General features: G+C 37.1%; 1 protein-coding gene across 3 annotated transcripts; it reads left to right on the forward strand.

Annotated features, from left to right (window-relative positions):
- Nucleotides 1–1,161: 1,161 nt before the first annotated feature.
- Nucleotides 1,162–15,508, forward strand: LOC138703489 (uncharacterized). 3 transcript variants are annotated; one of them, XM_069831391.1, is made up of 4 exons: nt 1,162–3,000; nt 3,092–3,291; nt 9,445–9,595; nt 12,667–15,508. In XM_069831391.1, the coding sequence occupies exon 1, from the start codon at nt 1,689–1,691 to the stop codon at nt 2,874–2,876; it is 1,188 nt and encodes a 395-aa protein (XP_069687492.1). In that variant the 5' UTR covers nt 1,162–1,688; the 3' UTR covers nt 2,877–3,000; nt 3,092–3,291; nt 9,445–9,595; nt 12,667–15,508. The 3 variants fall into 3 exon arrangements, with proteins under 3 accessions (XP_069687492.1, XP_069687490.1, XP_069687491.1); XM_069831389.1 differs by having other exon boundaries at nt 9,445–9,582; XM_069831390.1 differs by lacking the exon at nt 3,092–3,291 and having other exon boundaries at nt 9,445–9,582.
- The last annotated feature ends 402 nt before the right edge of the window (nt 15,509–15,910 follow it).

Consider the following 15,910-nt stretch of genomic DNA (forward strand, 5'->3'; position numbering starts at 1 on the left):
AACAATATTTCTCCATCATCATTACGAGTGTAATGTGGGCTCACCACCAGTGGTGCACTCTGAATAGTCTTTGACGAACTAGGTGATCTATACTTCTCGGTACTAGCGACATCTGAGAGCCCACTCAGAGCTGGGACAAATAACGACAGATTAAGGGCCCTACCATTAGACAAAAAAATATATACAGTAGAACCTTGCTTTCATGTTCCTGCTATTTGTTTTCAGTCATTTACACTATTATAGTCCCGTCACTCTAATTTGTGGCAGCCAATCACGTTGCAGGTTGGCTACATTTAAATGTGTGCGTCATGTGATTCGCTGATGAAAACGTTATGCATTTCCTAAGGCTCGATAAATACTTAATATAATCGCCCACCATTTTGGCTCTTTCGTTGGCGTTCACAGAAAGCACACGAGGACGTTATTTGCCGCTCAATTTATTTTCTGAGTTACAGTGGGTTTGATTTATTATCGTAGGAGGTACGGCGAACGAGACTACCTACCTAGACTTTATAGAGCCTTCACTTCCTAAGATGTAAGCAAAGAGGAGGAGTCACGCCGGGAATAACAGCGTCGCGACTATAGTTTTCGGCCCCTTCAATTTTCATATGTTCATAATGTTATATATAAACCTCGCATTTACGGTACCTTAATTTCAAATGTCCCGCAATTTACACTGCTATGTGCGGACACAAAATGGCGTCTCAAATGGTAGGAAGTTACATGGCACGTTTATTATCTAGCAGATGCACTTGGATCATAAATATCAATGATACTTTTACAGCCAACGGTAATACTGATTTCATTCTATGTATGTTTTAGCGAATTTGTTATATATATGCGTTTCTGAACCAGCGTTTTTATAAGTACATATAAAAAATTTCTGATACACTTGCGTCGTCGTACTTTTACCAGTCTAGTATATACATACAGTCACGAAGCTCAATACGTAAGGAATATACTTCCATAGATAGCGTGTAAAGCTGATGCCTTAGCCATTTAGCTAATGGTGTGCATATTATTTGTATATTGTTTATTGAAAATGTTACACCTATGCAGAAACTATCTTTAGAGAACCAAACTACATGTACTCTTCTTTTAATATGCTCACAATAGTGTTTAATTTTGATTTCATTATTGTTAAATATGTTTTATATGTAGAACAAAGGAAGACTATCCCCGCCTTGGGTTGCGTGACCTTGACGTGGTGGCGGGGCTTGTGTGCTTCAGTGATCTTAACAAGCTGTACCGGAAAGGGTCACCCATACCGGGTTGGTTGTTGATGAGAAGCCAGACTAAGAAGCAACCCACATGGGGCTGAAGTTGACAGCTACCAGACAGATCAGCAGGTGGCGCTGTTGAGGTCCAGTGTAAGCTTGCTGAAGCTGGATTGCTCCTGAATTTAAATAGGGAGCCCTGGACCAACAACTCCCAAACCAAGGTGTTTGCATCCGTGCCGATGGCTGAGTGGCGGATGGGTCATCCGTCGTGAACGGGGCCTCTCGGATACCTGGGGACCTCTGGGAGTAATTTACCCTAGCATCTGCACAGGGGGTCTTGCAGTTGTGGTCACTTTCATCCCCCGTACTCGTGGGATCAAGATTGAGAACAGAAATTTTAACTTTATAAATAAACCAGACCCCAGGGGTTTTCGTACAGAAGGAACCTGGGTGTTAGAACGTGAGCGTATGCAGGGACCTCAGTTAGAGGTAATTCCCAGAATGATGGGGACACATTACCTAGAACGTGAGCGTATGCAGGGACCTCAGTCAGAGATACCTCCCAGAATGCTGGGAACACACTACCTAGAACATGAGCGGATGCAGGGACCTCAGTCAGAGATAACTCCCAGAATGTCGAGAACACACTACCTAGAAAATGAGCGTATGCAGGGACCACACTCAGAAGTAACTCCCAGAATAATGGGGACACACTGCCTACCAGCTGCTGAGAGAGACTTGTCAGACCTTGCAGAACAGGGTAGCTCTGAAGATATGTGCCAAGGTACCTCATCATCATTGGGCCACACACCCTTTCGAGAGAAAAGACTGTCTGGTGCACAGAGACGCAAATTGAGAATACAGCAAGCAATAGCAGCTGGAGTGCGTGTGTTACCTAGAAGTGAACGCTGCCAGAAGAAGGGGGTTAGACAAACCTACCGAGAAATCATGAGCAAGTTTAGATCTGCTGGAAATCCAGAATTTGGAGCAGCATCACAGACTGCACTAAAAACAGAACGGGTACAAGAAAGTGGCGATAAAATGTTTACTGAACTTGATGAAGAAAAGGAGCACGCAGTAGCTGGAACTTCCCAATCCTCCAAGGAGCAACAATCCATCATGAAGTTAGCTGTGGTTCCGAAGGACTTTCCAGAGAAAACACTGACAGAAGAACAGAGTGAACTCCTGCAGGATGCTCTGTTGGAGAGGATTACACCATCAGAAGATGGGGAAGTTGCCCAGTTTCTCTCCACACAAATGAGAGATGGAGCCCTGATTGTCGTCTGTGCAAACAGTTGGACGAAAGCCTGGCTAGAGAATGTAATATCTGAGATTCAGCCATGGGAAGATGCCGATCTGGAAGTAAAGCCTGGCAATATCTTAATGCGTAGAGCTAAGGTGTTGTTTTGGGTTCCAAAGTTGTACAAGAAGAAGGAAGCTTCCCGAATCCTGGAGTTACTTCAGAACCAGAATAAGAACCTTAAAACAGAGGATTGGAAAGTTGTAACAAGGAAAGAGGTGCCAGATGGCGTAACTCTTGTCCTTGCAATAAACGAACAATCCTTCAAAGCTCTGGAGGCCATTGACTTCAAACCATTCCTAGGAATGGGTCGGGCAACCTTCAGAGTTCTATCAAGACCACCGGAATCCAAATGAAGGTTTTACAAATAAACCTTCATCACAGCTCTGCAAGCAATCAACTGCAGAGAAATTAACATGACCCAGATTCGAGAACCTTGGACAACTAAAGGCAGAATCGTGGGTCTGGAAATAGCAGAAGGTAGGTATATATTAATATTCACGTAATTATCTCAGGCTTGTATATTGTAGGATGGCATTATGTGCTTGCCTTTAAACGATTTTTGTTGCAGGGATGTAACAGCATCAGGCAGTATGGTAGGGTTCTAAAGATTTTTGAAATCTATATACCTATCATGCAAACCTGTGGAAAGACCTTCTGTAGATGAGTGACGTTAGTTCAGTTACACCATGCAGGGTCATTAGAACCTGCCCTTGGGCTTTTTGCCAACACACCATATTGCATTGGGGAACACAGACATTGATACAAGAGGTGAGTATATCGAATATTTAGTGACTAGAGTGAGGCTAGCCAGAGTTGATCCCTGAGAGAAGAAGTCATCATTTCCAAATCTTTAAACTAGGACTTCAGGCTTTCCCTGTATTGGATGTGGAATAATTATTCTCAGGTTCTCAGCCAAGTGAGTTGGATAGTTGCTTCCAAGCTTTCAGTGACTAGCTCTACCATCTTCTTCAGGGAATGAAGTGCCGTGGGACCATGTCTAGCTGGTATATATAAGCATTCAGTAGGGCTTCCCACTGCAACCCAATCAAGAGCTAGTTTGTAGTCCCAACCACCTGCTGTGTTCTGATTTGTCAAAGTGTGTTGATAGAACATTTTCACGCTGTCAGCTGAAGGCCCCTGTCTCTGTTGAAATTATTGCCATCTAGCTGGATTTCAACAGGCTGGTCATCAAGGAAGCCATCGAAATCCAGGTAAATGGCAATAATTTCAAGAGATGGGGTTTTCAGCTGAGCACAACGTGGAAACATGCTATCAACATGCTTCGACCAACCAAAACACAACAGGCAGTCAGGACTAGTTCCTGATTGGCCTGCATGGGGAAACCTTAGTAACAGCTTATATACCAGCTAGACATGGTCCCAACGAAACTTCAATCCTTGAAGAAGATGGCAGAGCTAGTCCTTTTCAAGCTTGGAAGCAATTATCCAATTCACCTGGTTGAGAACCCGATAAGAATTGCTATATTTACCTCCATAATGGACGCACATCCCAATTTTTCCCGTTAAAATTTAAAAAAAAAAAAAAAAAAATCCTACATAATAGATGCATCTCATTTTAAACAAAGATCGTTTTAATAATATCGAAAATTATAAGATTGGATGCACTGCTTATGTTTAAATTCAAGTTTTTAAACACTAATGCATAGTATCACTGCAACCATGATTGGTTATTTTTCTGCTACATATGCAAAATATAAGTTGGTTATTTTTCTACACGTGCAAAATGTAGGTATTCTCCAGTTAATAATCCAATATTCTTAGGATATCTGCAGTGTTCATAAAATTGTGTTTCCACAATTGATGGGGGAAATGTGAATCTGTGACAAATTATAGTATGATTCTGAACTTGACAGTGATTGAAGTAGTAAGGCTAGTGTTAATAATAACAATAAAGTGTGTCATATTGTTGCTGTATTCATCTGTTTATACAACTGCTGCTAACTAGCAATTGTCTTAAGTGCGACGCAATCCATATATATATGAGGGCTATTCAGAAATCAACTTCCGATTGTCAATTGTGGATTGCTAGATCGTTGCAGGAAGATGGCACTTGCACAGTAGCCACAAGTAAAGACGTAATAATGCTCCCTTGCATCGTGCACTCATTTCTGTTCAGTAGTCTGTGAGAAACAGCTATTGATAATGGACGCGATTATTACTTGTCCCGCGAGTTGTGAGGTCCGTTCGGTTATTCAATTTCTTCAATCAGAGTTAATGCTGCTGAGTCGTGTTTATGGCAACATTATGAGCAATAGTGCTATACAGGACTGGTGCAGAAAATTTAAGAATATGCATGGAGATGAGCACAATGAGGGAGGTCATGATCGACATTCAATTGTGACTGATGAACTCGTTCAACAAATTGAACAAATTCTGTGTGAAAGACATCGTTTCACAATTTCTAAACTCTCTGAAAATGGGGAGCTCATGGACGGATTGAAAACCTGGCTGAATACACAGGCGGCATCCTTTTATGAAGAAGGAATACACAAGCTAGTCCCACACTATGACAAATGCTTGAATTTGTATGGCGACTATGTTGAAAAATAGTGCCATTATCCAGGAATGTTTTCCAGGCAATAATTAGTTTGTATCATTTTTTTTTTGTGCCTATCGGAAGTTGATTTCTGAATAGCCCTCATAAATTAGTCACGGCCCATATATCGTTACGTATTCTGATGATTATCTCAGCATTCAAGCTGGCGCACCTTTAATACGTTTTTTTTTTTCCCTCGCATAAAGGACGCACCCTAGTTTTTTTGTTATAAAAATCGAAAAATAAAAAGTGCGTCTGTTACATGGGTAAATACGGTATTACATAATAGTGTACTTGCAATATGAGTTATTGCGTAGCATAGTGAATAGGAAGATGTGTAGGAAAATCATTCATATTTTCTGTACTTGGACACAAAATCCAGGTTCATGAGACAGTAACTGACATTGCAGCACATAGTATTTTCCAAAGCTCCTGATGCATAGAAGCTGAAATAAGTTAAATTACATGGTCAGCAAATGTCGAGATACCAACTCTGGCGCCACTTTAATAACCTACTTGTCAAACAAGGTTCTACTCTCCCCCTAATATGTAGTAAGGGTGCAAGACAGTTTGAGTTGACTGTCGAGTAGAAGAGTGTGATATTGGGTGGAGTGAATAAAAAAATATTAAATATTGTTACTGCTGGTTAGTGATAAAGCATTTCAATATCAACTACTGTTGTACTGTTTCAAGAAAGTACTGGTATAATTAGCAGTCACTGAGTTTAACCAGTACTTACTTAATATGTGACTAAACGTATTTGTTTATGCCAGTAAGTACTATAGAATTTTCGAGTTTGGTACAGACCATACTTATGTTTTAAAGTAACTGTAATACCTCAATGATGACAGCTTTTATGAGAGTAAGAGGGATAAAATGTACAAGGAACTAGTCAAGACTAGGGGAGAAGAAGATCACTGCAATTTGTTTAGATTCGCAAAGGAAAATGTGGAATGGTTTGTAGCTTATATTTTGAAAGAAAGTTGTTGTTTTCTAATGCCAGGCATTTGACAGTAAAGTCATTTGACCTCTTGCACTCCAATATTTTACAAAGATATTATCATGGTCAGCCACTGAAGCATAGATTTTGAGGTGTTCCGAATCCATTGCTTGGTTTCAGTTGCACAATGAGCAGTTAGGGGACTGATATATTCCAATTCTATGCAGGTGTTTGGCCAAACAGTCATGGCCTATTGCCAATCTAAATGCAGCTACAGACGATTTTCGTGGTAAATCGGGAATTAACTGCGGATTATGATGGAGAGAATTCCATTTTTTCCCTTGAGATTGTGTTTGTTGAAGTCTAAGTATATAGATTTAGTAACAGGTCTGTAAGTAGCAGTGCTGCCCTTCTTTGCTAAAGCATCTGCATTTTCGTTTCCCAGGATTCCACAATGGGATGGTATCAATGAAGAAATTTATAAGTGTATGATTGTGAAGGAATATGTGTTTCTGGACCTGTCTGAAATGTCATTTCAGTTTCTTGTAACCTTTCTTTCTCATTAAATCTTCACAATAAAAATTGTTTGAGCTACAATGAAAACCATTTCAGTTTCTTTATTTGCCAAACACACATATAATGTCAAATAAACACAACACGCGACTAATATATCCTCCACTTCACTGAACTAGAATGTTGGCTGCTGGCAGGATTCCTCATCACTTCTTCCCACAACATTTGTGACCTTGTGTGCATGGCTGGGGTATTCACTCGTTGGATCCCATAGTAGTATTTAATGGACTTTTGTCGAAACCCAGCAGTAAGGGAATCTATACTCAGACATTTGGTATGATTTATTCTCATCAGGGTTATTCATTAGAATTGTGATTGATGTTCTAAAGAAAGTCTTGAATAGAATAGGAAAATTATATTTCACTATCGACAAGTATTTTTCCACTTTTCGGTATATTTAGTATGGAGTCAAGTTAACCTGGAAGCAAATTTGCATTATTTTCGCAAGGTAACTTCGTCGTTCTTATTAATAACACAAAACATACAGTTCAGAGTGCCTCATGTATCAACTTGATTTAGACCCTACTTCAGACAGACTTATCATTAAGACATTCATAATATAAGGTTAGGGTTAATGAGCAAGGTGTCCTGTCATGAAATTCTGCAAGGAGATCTATTGTGTTCAAACATACATGTGTGAAATTTAATAATGTAATGGTATGGGGATTCGAACTCAGGATCTCATCTGCGATGTCAACCACTCGGCTAAACCCTTTGCTGGTGTACAAGGTGAAGAAAACTAATAACACATCATGCAATTTAAGTGGAGTCGTCAAGCCCTATCTCACTAATGTGTTGTTATCTAATGCCGGGCTTTGGCAACGAAGCCATTAGCTTCTTGCTATCCAATATTTCTCTGTAGTGGATTCATCAGGTAGAACTTCATAGGTTTGTAGATGATCTTCAGTCATTTCTTCTTCTTTGTTGCATAGAGGGCAATGTTAATTAGCATAAGTGTAACCGTTTTTTAAGTGGGCACCAATTTTTTGTTTGTAATGGTGGTTACATCACCCACTCACGTAAACCCCCAGTATGACTGGAGGGCCACACCTGTCGTTGGTTAATGGGTCCATCGGACCTGGCCGGGAGGAGTTTTAGAGTCCACCGACCTTCCTCACAAGCACCACTTGTGGAACATTTCTGCGCCGTGGCAGGCCAGTGTAAGAGATGAAATAGCATTTCCTCTATTTCTGATGGTGTGGTTATACCACCATTACTCGGTCCCCAGAGCCTCATTTGTAAAAGCAGGTTGCACCACGAGCAGGTTGAGGTTGGGTTTTGGATAGGAGAGGTTATGGAATGCACTTCACTATCCCTTGCATCCTATCTCACTAATGTTAAAACAGCTATATTCATGACCTGTTATCTCAGAACATACTAGGTATAGAACTGTGATAGTTATACAGGATGTTTATGCATTCCTTCAGAGTGCACTGATTCGTTTTGATGATGAAATATCTAATAGAAAAAAAAAAAAGATTTTTTTATAAAAACTAAAATTTTCACAAAAAAATAAGACTTCTTTTTTAAATAAACTATTACAGCAAACTCAAAGGAATTCCACATCATCACAGTATTATCTGAAATGTGTGGTAAAATTTACATGCAGATAGACCTAATAGTCTCTGAGAAACAGGTCATTTATGTTGAAAAATGTAGCTTTAAGTAAATCACATTTAAAACATAATTTTCCACAAAAACATACTTATTACAGAAAAAAAGTTTTAAAGCCTTCCTGGTTGGTAGTCCTCGTCTCCTCCTTATCCTACTCGCCTAATGCTCCCCTCCTTCTCTTGGATTTTGCCTCTTTTGTTGTGTTTGTTAGTGCGATCTCTGTCTTCTGTATTTTCAATGTGCTCAAGTTCGCCATGTTTTGCCAGATATGTCACTGTTGATAGTGACATTAAGCCTGGCAGCCCCCTTGGTGCTATTCAACAGGAGTAGGCTATGTGCCAGCACTGGGTTTACCTTCTCCCTTCCGCATCTTCATCGTCATTCTCATCCATTCCCTGCACTACACTTAAACGAACACATACACTTACAATCACCCTATTACACGACATAACTCATCACAGGTACACATTATGTAGCCTACAGTGTGGCCTGCCAAAATAGTGTACAAATTGAAAATGGGTTATAGTGCTGCCATCTTTCTGCAATATGCAGAACCCGAATCACGCAAGTGAAATGGGTAGGCATTAGATACACACACATATCCTATTTGAATACCTAGATCCTTCAACACCTGTATCCTTGCAATATATTCATCATTAAATGCGAGTACAGCATCTAGTACTTCAAGTTCCAACCTTGACAAACCAATAAACACTTTTTTTTTTTTTGGGACTCAATAGCAAACAATGATATTGAATGATTCATTAGTTTTCAGAGTTCTTCCTCTCAAACAATTTTTAGTAAATCAGGATGGGCCGGATCTTAAAACACAGTCTTTAATTTTACTACAAAACAAGCCAAACCTCAGCCTTCTAAGACAATTAGTTCCTGAGATAATTTTTTGTGAAAAGTGGTAAATTTTTTCTCCAAAACATGAATACATTAATGTTTTTAAATATATTTGAAGTATTAAATATTCTAATATTTTAATAAACCAAACATCAAATTAAGCAGAATGAACCATACTTTCATAAAGTGTAAAAAAAAAAAAAAATTAAAATGTGAATTCTTTTTCATTTTGGGTCTTGACGACTCCCCTTAAAAAAATAGCTTCTCACTATGCCTATAACCTAGATATGTTGGAAAATAATAGCATCTTAGGTAGCGACTTCTCATCTCCATGGTAATTTTAGCATTCGGTATTCTTGTGTTATCAGCTTACTTTATTTTGTTTTCAGTTGCACGAGGATGTTGAACACGTGATCTCGCAGTCATTGGAGTTCAACTATGACCCGTAAGAGACTCTGATTTGCCCTGGGGCCCAGCTGCTTTGTCAGGTGGGCTACTGGGAATTGATACATGGCCAAGGAAGACAGGTATGTTGACTTGGTAAACTTCACATTTTTATCTGTTGGTTTTCTAGCAAGTGTTAAATTACTAGCATCCCAATTTATATACTGTGTATATTGCATGTAATGTTCTGAAACATGTACAGAAGTGATATTGATTTAGAATTGTCTTGATCAACGATTCTACATTTATGTTATTGTGCATATAAGTGTATGGGCTATTCCATAGGAAATCGATCAGTAAAAAGCCTCTCATTTTTTTATACTCTAATTTTTTCCCTACTTATACAAGGTGCTGAGGGGAGTGCATTTTCAAAAATATACTATCGAAAGTCAAACGGTTTTCATATTATTGAGTGACAAATTTAGCGTATTTTATAAAAACAAGCCTCTTTCAGCCCTCAGAACTCTGGAACCATTTACTGCAGAACATTGAACGAGAGCTCATTTTGAAACTGACATTTGGTAGGTTATGTTAAGAAGTAATTCTTATTTTTATAGTACACAGAGAGACAGATAATCTGATTTTACTTGCTTTTAGGCTTTTTGACCATTTGTAAAAATGTAAAAAAATATTGAGAAAAAACCTTGCATTATTAAGAGGGATTCAGCATTGTTTGCTTAGTGGCTCGGCAATAAGTTTTGAGGGTATTAAATAGATTTTCACATGCCTAGACTTGAACGACCCAGTACCGCACGCACTGGCCGAGAGCTGAAGATAAGTGAGCATTGGGCATCATTTTACTCCTATGTTTATGAAAACCTGTGATAAAGCTAGCACACTTATGACTGCTAGACAACACATCACATGTTTGTCTCCTGGCCTTGCTTGTCTCGACTACCTCCCATCTCACAGTCAGCTGGTTAGTTCACGCGCGTACTATTTATTCTCTTTATTTGATATTTTCAATACTTTCTTATCAACGTACCACCAGTAAAAAAAATATGTGTTTATTTGTACTTTCAATGCGGAATCTAACCATATATTTAAAAAATATTTTTTCGTGGCTAAAGGCATCTTATTGAAGAAAAATCTAAATTTCTCCATTTCCATAGAAAGTAAGAAAAACTGTTTACATGTTAATATAAACTTTGACTTCTCAGCATCAAAATAAACCATGATTTTGATCATTGGGTGAAAGGGTTTCGGAGCCACAATAGTTTAAAGTTGCTAATTTTATGAAAATATGATAAATTTAAATATTATTAATTTAAACACCATTAAGTTCTGTTGCCTCAAACTTTGTACAAAGCATTATATCACAGTTGTCTACGGACAGAAAAAATTTCATTGTATTTAAAAATTGCAAAGTCAATTTTCTCTATATTTCGGTTGATTTGAGATGGAATAGCCTGTATGTTTCTGTGAAAGAAACATTTTGCTTGCATATTTTCCTATTTGTACGAGGAAGTATAACTGTTTTGTCATTTTAATATTTAATACATAGTAAATCTGGCAAGCTTTCCTTTTCCTGTTTCAGCAATGTGTGGGTGTTAGTAATGTATTGTAAAATAACAGAACTATAGGTGTACAATGGAGAAATATCCCAGAATTATTTCATTATAAACTGCAATAGTGGAAAAATAAGATATGCATAAATTCAATGGCATGTGTATTCTGATACGTCCATCATCATCCATCATCATCATCATCATCATCATCACGTGTTAGACCAGGAATGTAGCACTGGGGAAGAGAGGGGTGGAAGCATGGAGAAAGAGTTTGTTTCCCCATCCACAAGGCTGGAGCCTTCAGTGACGTATCTGTGACGTTTGGAAAGCATACTGAATACATATCACTTCTCCCCCTACCCCACAATGACGCGAGGGTTGAAGGGAAGGGATGAGATACCTGTTCCAGCTTGTGACGTGACAGTTTTGCATCCCTGTGTTAGACCCTAGTAGATCCATTACAGTCTCATACCAGCATTTTCGTGGTCTCGCTAAATTTCTCCTTTCTCTTGGTACATAGGCAAGAATTTGTCTAGACCATCTAGTGTGATCCATCCTTTCGACATCTTCCTTCCACTGATGTTTATAACAAAATGAACTGTAGGATCTGTTTTTAGTTCTTTCAGTATGTCTTCATTTTTATGGTATTCGAGCAATGAACATTCTGCTGTCCATCTCATAAACCTCATTTCAGCCACTGTTAGCCTTTTCTCATCAGCTTTTCTGATTATTCATGCCTCACTGCCATAAATGAGAGCTAGTGTTTTATAGACTTTTAGCCTCGTATGTTTTTGAACTTGGGAATGTTTGAAGACTGTGTTAACCTTTTACCTGGTGATTTTTTTGCAACCTGCCAAACTCTCCTTGCTGAAATCTTTTAACAATTTAAAAATATTTTAGAAATATATAATACCATGCAAAGATTAATGCAAAAATGATTAAACACTCACCAGTAATGATATACATCATTGCAGATGATCCATTTTAAAATGTGTCCATTCTGTGCTTTGGAAGCCTCGTTTCTATTGCATACATAATTTATCCGCCATTACTCTGACGACCTAAGTAGCAAAAAGGTTAATTGTTCCAGTGATTTTTTTAGAGTGCTTGCCCTATCTTCATCAGTAATATAAAATAAATTACAACCTAAATAGTTAAATGAATTGACACGTTCAATTGTAATTACATATTATATTTACTGATGCTAATGTGCACTTCAGCTTCAGTTCAGTTTTTCCACCAGCTGAGTCCACACCTGTGGAGTAACAGTGTATCTGGCCGCGAAACCAGGTGGCCCGGGTTCGAATCTCAGTCGGAGCAAGTTACTTGGTTGAGGTTTTCTCCAGGGTTTTCCTTCAACCCAATATGAGCAAATGCTGGGTAACTATTGGTGCTCATTTCACCGGCATTATTACCTTCATTTAATTCGGACACTAAATAACCTGAGATGTTTATACAGTGTCGTAAAATAACCTACTAAAAAATCCACCAGCTGACACAGTGGATTTTTATAATGACGCAAATATGACTAATATAATAGTGAATACTGTTACCTGTTCAGAAACTGAAATTTCTGTAAGGTTTTAATCGAAGTTAATTTTTGTTCTTTTTATTGAAATTCTTAGTGCATGACATTGAATGTATTTCCATGACACATAGGTTGCTGAAAGTGGTTGGAAAGCTGGAGCTGTCAAAAATGGAGATTTGCTGCTTCCTAGTAGTAATTCCTGACTGGCGCATTTCCTAACAACATGGCCATCAACTCCAGCAACTCTTCAGCATAACATCCTTCCACAATCATAGAAAAGAACTGTGTTACTTCGTGAAGAATTAGGAAGAGTGGAACAAGTCATGAACAGCTTCTGGAAGGACAAGCTGGTATTTAGTAACATATGAAAGCTTAAATCTTATTTTACCATATCAACACTACTTAATTTGAAAGTATTGTACAAAAATTAGAGTTTAAGTTAATGTTAGGATTCCACTTGCCTCGTTATTGTTTTATCACTGTACTATTTTGTTGAATACATCAAAGAATATTACTTACATGGTCATTTTTAGTGAGTATCTCTTGCCAGAGTGAGATAAAGTGTAAAAATATAATTAATATATCACCAATCTAGAGCTGGAAAGTCTTTAATGTTGCCACCTCTTATATAATCGAAAATTTTAATTAAATGTCGTCTGTTTGGACCTTTACCAGGACCTTCTTGTAAGAGAGTTATGATATTTTAATTGTGTGATATAATTATTTTCTAAGTGAACAAAGCTTGAAAGTGTCATTTGCAATATACATATGTAGTTACCAAACTTAACCTTAAAATGCCTCGCACTTGCAGTATTCCAAGTTGTAAATCGAATTATGATAAAATCCGTTTGTACATGTATTTTTGTTTCCAAAAGATAAAGATTTAAGTGCTAAGTGGACAAGAAGCGTCCATCGTGAACATTTTACCCTAGCAAATAACTCACTAGTGTGTATAAAACATTTTGATTCTGATTTTTTTATCAGGGAAGATAAATTTCCATGTGCAGATAGTTCGTTTATAACTGCCTAGAAAAAAGTTGAAAACTTCAAGAAGGAGCATATCAACAATTTTTGAAAATCTACCCTCCCATATTTAACTAAACATTTGCCACAGAAAAGAAAAGACCACAGCGAATGTTGCTACTGTTGTTGCTCATGACAAATGTCGAAGTCCAGGTTTTTCATGACAACATGAGCCTTCTCAACAAGAAGTTTGTGATGTCTGCATCTAAGTTTAGAAGAAACATGTGACAAATGAACCAAATTTAATTGCCTGTTAAATCATTTTAAATCTTTTAAATTTGAAGATATGGACACTAAGGAAAAGTTGTCTATTTTATTAAGTTGCTTTCTGAATACACTTTGATGTAGACATTTTTTAATAAAAAACATCAGAATAAACTGAAGTTTGAACAAGACCAGCATTACCCACACAGCCGAGGTATTCATTGCAGACTTGGTTTGGGCATCTGTATTTTTTATTCTTTCCTTGGGACATACCATTTTGTGCATTCAAGTAAGATATTAACAGTGACGCAATCTTCCTATTTAAGAAAACTTCTGTATGTACAATTTGGACAAATAACTCATTTCCTCTCAAACTTGGATTTTACAGGTGATTAAAATGGTCAACTGCCAGTGTTCATATATAAATACATATAGGCCAATGCAATCTACGAAAAGTCCTCAATCGGCCGTCATCTTGGATGCCAGTCTTAGTGTCAGTCCCATCTTCTATGACAAACACATTAATCATATTTTCACTGTGAAAATGATAGATGGTGCTATAGAGTTTCGTAATAGTATAAGTAAAAATATTATGCTGTTAGTAGGAAACGAGGTATCATGTCCACTTCAGGGTTTAGTGGAAATTAAAATTGGTGAAATTTCGCGATTTACATATGAATGGTACATCCACAGGCAGCATTGTTCACTCAGGAAAATGGATCCCTCAGAATCTAAGAAACACTATCAGTTGTGAAGCAAAAGATAGTGTTGTTACAATAAAACAAAACAAAGTATACCCTTTTTATTTTAAATGTCTTTCTTGTAAAAGGTAATATCTGCAGTCACTAATAGCTGGTTCGATGATGATGCTTGTGTGTCATTGAAGCAAAGTTTAAGTTTAAATTATTTATGGCTACAAAATTTAATGACAAATGGCATAGATATTAATGTTAACATAGGCACCATAAAAGAATACTAAGATTTTTGCAGAAAGCTGCATTACATTTAGATAACATTAATTCTAATTCTATTTCATATTTCCGAGATTATATTCCCTGCCCCTTTAAAAGTTAATTACAACAAACTTCATATCAAAAGTATACTTTAAAATATCGAATACTAACAAATAATAGCAATAATAATTTACACCAAATCAGGAATGGATGGAAGAATTTAGAACAAAAAAAAACTTACAAATGATATCAAGTGTTTTACAGTATGTATGAATTAAATCTGGTTGTCACAACTACAAGAGAACAGTTTCGACAGGGCTACCAAAGAGTGTTGAAAGATAAACTGATAAAGGAATGCTTTCATGTAAAGAGAGAAAGGTATTATGGGTACTAAGCGAATGTAGGTAGTGTTTCATCACAAAAAATTGTAGCTACAGTTTGCTTTTATAAGAGAGTTTAAAGCTGTGATTATATGACAAAATATATATTATATTTTAATTATGTTGCATTTCAAGTTGAAAGACTGCATTACTAGCAGATTCTCCAGCTACAGAGAGGGATTATGTTTGTTACTGACATTTTTAACAGAGGCAATTGGAATGTTATGGTAGAAATTACTTTTAAAATTAAAACTTTAGAAGAGAAGAAATAACCAGAAGAGGATTATATGTTGAACAAATCAGATAATATCCAATTTAACGGTTTTTTTCATGTTTGTGCCTGTGTGACATTGTAAACCAAGATTTGACTTACAATATGTAACTTTTAATGAATAAAAATGTCTTGTCAAGAATTGTGTATTATATTTTCAGTTAACCTTTTCACAATAGTGAGTTTTATTGTCAGGATAGGATTAGAATATTTTAATTAGAGGGCCACACATTTGTCAACTCCTTCTCTGTCCCTTCCCCCCACACTCAAAATCTTGAACCCTACTTTTTATAGTAAATATTCAGTTTCATATTAGCATGCGTGCCAGTAAAAAAAAAAAAAAAAAAAAAAAAAAAAATTCAGTTGAGATTTATTTATTAACTGTAATAGTTATACACAGTGATTCTGAAAGGATTATACAACTTTGTAAGCTTACAAAAATTTATTTAGAAAACATAGGAAGCTGGTTGCAATGCTATCTGATAGCAAAACTCAAGTTTTCACTGACATAGTTTTGTAGTATAGGAGTTTTGTCACCACATGC

Source organism: Periplaneta americana, chromosome 7 (assembly GCF_040183065.1).
Source record: "Periplaneta americana isolate PAMFEO1 chromosome 7, P.americana_PAMFEO1_priV1, whole genome shotgun sequence".
Lineage (NCBI taxonomy): Eukaryota > Metazoa > Arthropoda > Insecta > Blattodea > Blattidae > Periplaneta > Periplaneta americana.

Excerpts from the sequence above, each read along its gene's own strand:
- LOC138703489 (XM_069831391.1), top strand. The coding sequence starts at position 1,689 with ATGCAGGGACCTCAGTTAGAGGTAATTCCCAGAATGATGGGGACACAT.